This window comes from Seriola lalandi, unplaced genomic scaffold, assembly GCF_002814215.2.
Source record: "Seriola lalandi dorsalis isolate HSWRI2012SDOR001 ecotype SW California unplaced genomic scaffold, Sedor1 jcf7180002054475, whole genome shotgun sequence".
In the NCBI taxonomy this organism is placed as follows: domain Eukaryota; kingdom Metazoa; phylum Chordata; class Actinopteri; order Carangiformes; family Carangidae; genus Seriola; species Seriola lalandi.
Genome location: NW_019525028.1, coordinates 27,232 through 33,276, shown reverse-complemented (window position 1 = coordinate 33,276; position 6,045 = coordinate 27,232). Strand labels below are relative to the sequence as shown.

Sequence of the window (6,045 nt, the reverse complement as noted above, 5' to 3'; positions counted from 1 at the left end):
TGGATGGTGGTGGGTGGTGGTGGGTGGTGGTGGGTGGTGGTGGATGCTGTGTGGTGGTGGATGGTGATGGATGGTGGGTGATGGATGGTGGATGGTGGGTGGTGGTGGATGCTGGATGGTGATGGATGGTGGATGGTGATGGGTGGTGGTGGATGGTGATGGTGATGGATGGTGATGGATGGTGGTGGGTGGTGATGGATGGTGGGTGGTGATGGATGGTGATGGATGGTGGTGGGTGGTGATGGATGGTGATGGATGGTGATGGATGATGGTGATGGATGGTGGGTGGTGATGGTGATGGATGGTGGGTGGTGATGGATGGTGATGGATGGTGATGGATGATGGTGATGGATGGTGGTGGGTGGTGATGGATGATGGTGATGGATGGTGGTGGGTGGTGATGGATGGTGGGTGGTGGTGGATGGTGGATGGTGGTGGATGGTGGTGATGGATGGTGGGTGGTGGTGGATGGTGGTGGATGGTGATGGATGGTGATGGATGGTGGGTGGTGGTGGATGGTGGATGGTGGTGGATGGTGATGGATGGTGATGGATGGATGGTGGGTGGTGGTGGATGGTGGGGGGTGGTGGATGCTGGGTGGTAATGGATGATGGTGGATGGTGATGGATGGTGATGGATGATGGTGGATGGTGATGGATGGTGATGGATGGTGATGGATGATGGTGATGGATGGTGGTGGGTGGTAATGGATGATGGTGGATACAGATGGATGGATCCTGACCTTGGTGAGGATGTTGGCTGTCCTGGGGGGTCCACTGGTCCTGGATGAACGTCTGCAGGAGAAGGAACTGGAGGAGCTGGAGGAGGAGCTGAAGGTGGTAGTGGTGATGGAGGAGTGGTGGAGGACCTGCAGGTATCCCTCCTTCTCCACCTTCCTCTTCAGGGTGGAGTTCCAGTGGTTTTTGATGGAGTTATCTGTCCTGAGAATGAAACACAGCAGTCACCCAGTCTGGACCCAGGTCAGTCCAGAACCTAGTCCAGAGATGTCCAGGTAGGACCACAACTTCCTGTCACCTGCTTTCTACTTACACAGAAGAAAACAACTTGGAGTCTCACTTGATCTACGTACCTGTAGCTGGTTTATATACCTGCAGGAGGTTTAGTTACCTGCCGGCGGTCTCGTTACCTGCAGGCGGTGTAGTTACCTGCAGGCGGTTTAGTTACCAACCGGCGGTGTAGTTACCTGCCGGCGGTCTAGTTAACTGCCGGCGGTGTAGTTAACCTGCTGGTGGGTAGTTACCTGCCAGCGGTGTAGTTACCTGCAGGCGGTGTAGTTACCTGAAGGTGGTCTAGTTACCTACTGGCGGTGTAGTTAACTGCCGGAGGTGTAGGTACCTGCAGGCAGTCTAGTTATCTGAAGGCAGTGTAGTTACCTGCCGGCGGTCTAGTTACCTGCCAGCGGTGTAGTTACCTGCAGGCGGTGTGCTTACCTACCGGTGGTCTAGTTACCTGCAGGCAGTGTAGTTACCTGCCGGGCAGCAGCTTGGAGATGTCGGCCCAGCGGTTTCCCAGCAGCCTGTGGGCCTGACAGATGACACGGTCCTCTTCCAGCGTCCAGCCGCTCTTCTTCACCGTCGGGTTCAGATGGTTGTGCCAGCGCTCGCGGCACTGCTTCCCGTTACGACTGTGCAGGTGTTTGGCGATGAGCGACCAGCGTTTCATGCCGTATTTATGGACCAACTCGATCACCTGCACAGGAAGTGACATCATGTTAACATCATTTATAAAAGGGGTTGGTAAACAGCTGCAGACACTGGTGGTCTGAGCTCAGTGACTTCCTGTCACATGACTGTGTGAGTGTTCACCCTCGTGTCCTCCTCCTGAGTCCAGGGACCTTTAACCAGCTCTGGATTCTTGATCTGCTGCCACCGCCGCTGACAGTCCACGTCTGACCTCTGACCCTGTGACACAAGACACAGTGTGCAGCGTTCACGGGATGACAGATTTCACAGTAAATATGAGTTACACACAGCAGTGACGTTTCCTGCTCTTATTCTTCTCCTATTTTTATCAGACAAACCTGAGCTGAGTCCATCAGCTGTCAGGGTTCGAGTTAGAGTTTATTCTGATCATTCATTTTAAATTTTAATATGTTCTCTGTTTTAGTATTTTATTATTTTATCTTTATTACTCTATCGTTATCTTTGCCCTCCATTCTCTCCTCACTTCTTGTTGTTATTGTTGTTATATTCATCTTTATTGCTTTAGTTCTGTAAAGCACTTTTTTGTTACATTGTTTGTATGAAAATTGCTATACAAATAGTCTGATTGATTGATTATGTCCATTTATTAAGAACTTAAATCTCTTGTGTTTTCTTCTTCTTCTAATCCACTGCAGCTGCTTTAATTTGATCAGTCTCGCTTTAATGTTTTTTTCAGTCTGTTTGTTGTCACTTCAGTGTTTCATGTTGCTGCTCTCTGTTGCCAGGACACCACTCACCTGTCACCTGTAACACCTGAACATCACTGACATGAAACCACTCACCCTGAAGTGAAGAGACACTGAGGACCAGCTGCTGGATCCAAACTCCTTCACCAGTCTGTGCAGCTTCTCATCCTGAGGAGGAAGATCACCACCACCATCATCATCATCATCTCCTTCTTAATCACCGACATCACCTTCATCACCATCATCACCATCAACATCATCAGTCTGAGCGACAGTTTCAGGTAAACAGGATGAATCCTTCTTTGTACATGTTCTATGAGTGTGTCCAGGTAAAGGTTTGACACTGTTCCCCTGATCTACAGATTGAAGTAACAGGAAGTAGCGCACCACCAAAGGCAGTGAAAAAAAAACTAGATTGTCAGAGAGTCAACGTGGATGTAAACAATACTTTAATATTTTAAATACTTTATAAAACTCTGCTCCACACAGAGGACTTTTACTGTGAAGGGTGAGGAAAGTTTCTGAGTTAGCCCCTGATGCTAACATGACAACCGTTACCTCGCCTTTTGTCCATCCAGGCTTCTGTAGGCTGACTCTGGAGAACCGTCCCTCCAGTCCTTTACGACCCAGACAGGAGCGACTCTTGGTGCTATGACAGAAAACAGACAGAACCAGACTCATGTGATCACACTGAACAGGTGTGACACATAACTCCAAGGATAATGTCCAGAAACATGTATGTATGGCTCTGTGACAGATGAGTGACAGGTGTGTGTAGTTCAGTTCTCACCAGGACCTGCGGCTTCTGCTGCTCATCACTGCTGCTCATATGAACACTGACACACTAAAGCACAACACATAATACTGTTATCATTCCTAATAGTATCGTTAACTAATCATCAATTATCATCAATAATCATATAACTGTTTTCATCATTTTTAAACCAAAAACATTTATGGTGTTTCCAGCTTCTCAAATGTAAGCTGTACAAATAATTAATGTGAAAATGAACCTGCAGATTAACCAGTGATGGAAACACTGGATCTACAAGAGAAGTATTTAATATAAAGTAATGTTTTCCTACCTTGTTAAAACTCAGCCCCTCAGGTTTAACTGATCGGCCTCTGTAGGGGTCTGGACCGCGGGTTGGGAACCACTGCTTTAAACCCTAATAAGACAATACAGAGTCAGGTGTAACAGGAGTTAAGGTACATGTCAGTATTCACACCTGTCACTTCAGTGATATAGCAGTTTAAAAGACTTGTGTCTGTGTTACACCTGCAGAGTCAGAGACTGTCTAAAGGTGTAGCCTCTACTTCCTGCAGACTAACCTTTCCTCCACCTTTATCAACACCTCCTGAAAACACATTCACAGTGTCTCTGATCGCGTTTCAAACCGATTCAACGATGAAAACACAACCGGAAGTTAAAGACTTCAATTTGAAGTTCAAGGTGACCGTTAAGCTAGCTGGAGTTAGCACGGGCTAGCCGCCGAGAGTCACTCCAGAAATGAAAGCGGTTAGAGTTCAAAAGTGCGACAAACACGGATCAACCCGGGACTTTAGTCCGGTAAACGGCCGGACTCTCTGTCCCGGTACTTTACCAGCTGAGTGTGAGCCGTGTTGTTGCGGTAAACGGCAGATTTCGGTGAACTTACCGGCGGCGGTTGGAGGAGGAGAAACGGCTTCAGACTGGTTCAGTTCGAACTTCAGAGCGAACACAGGCTCTCCTCTGATTGGACAGGTCCCCGGTTACGTCACTCACGTTTTACTAATGTATTTTTTTTTTAATAATTTCAGTTGTTTAAACGAGATTGAGTTTAATTTGGGAATGAAACACAAAACTGGGCGTGTTTCCAGTCTGCCCACACCCGCCTGGTTTAAACTGGTCTGTGTCCAGACTCAAACCTTCAGCTCCAACATAAACACGGGCCACATCCAGACTACTTAACCAGTGGCCACAGACTAGTTTCACAGTGGCTACAGGCTAGTTTAACAGTGGCTACAGACTAGTTAACCAGTGGCTACAGGCTAGTTTAACAGTGGCTACAGGCTAGTTAAACAGTGGCTACAGGCTAGTTAACCAGTGGCTACAGGCTAGTTAACCTGTGGCCACAGACTAGTTAAACAGTGGCTACAGGCTAGTTAACCAGTGGCCACAGACTAGTTTCACAGTGGCTACAGGCTAGTTAACCAGTGGCTACAGGCTAGTTTAACCAGTGGCCACAGACTAGTTAAACAGTGGCCACAGACTAGTTTAACAGTGGCCACAGACTAGTTTAACAGTGGCTACAGGCTAGTTTAACAGTGGCCACAGACTAGTTTAACAGTGGCCACAGACTAGTTTAACAGTGGCTACAGGCTAGTTTAACAGTGGCCACAGACTAGTTAAACAGTGGCTACAGGCTAGTTTAACAGTGGCTACAGACTAGTTAAACAGTGGCTACAGGCTAGTTAACCTGTGGCCACATACTAGTTAAACAGTGGCTGCAGGCTAGTTAACCAGTGGCCACAGACTAGTTTAACAGTGGCTGCATGCTAGTTAACCAGTGGCCATGGACAAGTTAACCAGTGGCCACAGACTAGTTTAACAGGCAGTCTACAATTTTACAGAAAATAACTAAGTTTTCTAACAGTAATTTCCTGTTTTTTAAAATTGTGACCAAAAGTCTGTAAAATAACAGAAATAATCTGTGAATTAACAACCAAACTTCTATTTTAAGCATTATGCCAATAATAATAATTAAATTTATTTCCCATTTCTGTAAAGACAAATTACTGTTTTATTTATACAGTATTTTTTCAGCTTTTTTAAATTACATACAAATCTATGTAAAATGACAGTAATTATCTATAATTAAAAATGAAGCTTGTTATTATAAAGGTTAATGTCCACACTAACAATTTAAAGATCTTCTCTGTAATTTCAGGGTAAATCTTATTAGTTTTACATTTATGTGACTTCTACATTCAAACTTTGTAATTCTGGATGAAATGAAACAAACTTTTTTTCATCACATCAAACATTCAAACTCCAGAAGTACTGGAATGTATCCCAGCATGCACTGGGAGGAAAGCAGGAAAATGGTTTATCACACACACACACACACACACACACACACACACACACACACACACACACACACACACACACACACATTCAGACCTACAGACAGTTCAGAGTCCTCAGTGAATGAAATGTCATGTCTTGTTCTAGTGATCAGAGTCCTGGAGGAAACACAAGGAGAACATGCAGCAGGTTGAAGCTGAACCAGGAGCTTCTTGCTGTTGTCTTTACCTTTACTAGTCTGTGTGTTTGTGCCAGAAGAAACCATGTTTGGATGAGAGGGTGGATCTGACCTGTGTCCTCGAGGACACCAGGTAAACCCACCTGCATCAGCCTGACAGCAACAGGCTCCTGGCTGAGCCGTGAGAAGATGCTGCTAACACGGTTAGCTGTCACAGCTGTTACATTAGTCTCACAGGCTAATATCATATATGTGAGGAGTAACTTGTTATTGTAGCTGAAGTTAGCATGTGTGCTAACGTTAAACTGTAAAACCAGTGTAAAACGTTTTCTAACACTAAGACTGATGATGAATAACGGCTCCTTCCCTCCATCACTTATGGACGGC

At 45.9% G+C, this 6,045-nt stretch overlaps 1 protein-coding gene across 1 annotated transcript in view; it reads right to left on the bottom strand.

Moving 5' to 3' along the window:
* LOC147818788 (uncharacterized) overlaps nucleotides 1-3,226 on the bottom strand; it is a 9,577-nt gene extending 6,351 nt beyond the window's left edge. Inside the window, exons 1-6 of the mRNA XM_087175554.1 lie at nucleotides 3,201-3,226; nucleotides 2,969-3,059; nucleotides 2,507-2,578; nucleotides 1,827-1,922; nucleotides 1,490-1,710; nucleotides 743-941 (exon numbers count right to left, since the gene is read on the bottom strand). Coding sequence (XP_087031680.1) covers nucleotides 743-941; nucleotides 1,490-1,710; nucleotides 1,827-1,922; nucleotides 2,507-2,578; nucleotides 2,969-3,059; nucleotides 3,201-3,226 — 705 coding nt within the window. The remainder of the gene's footprint in view (nucleotides 1-742; nucleotides 942-1,489; nucleotides 1,711-1,826; nucleotides 1,923-2,506; nucleotides 2,579-2,968; nucleotides 3,060-3,200) is intronic.
* Nucleotides 3,227-6,045: the final 2,819 nt, after the last annotated feature.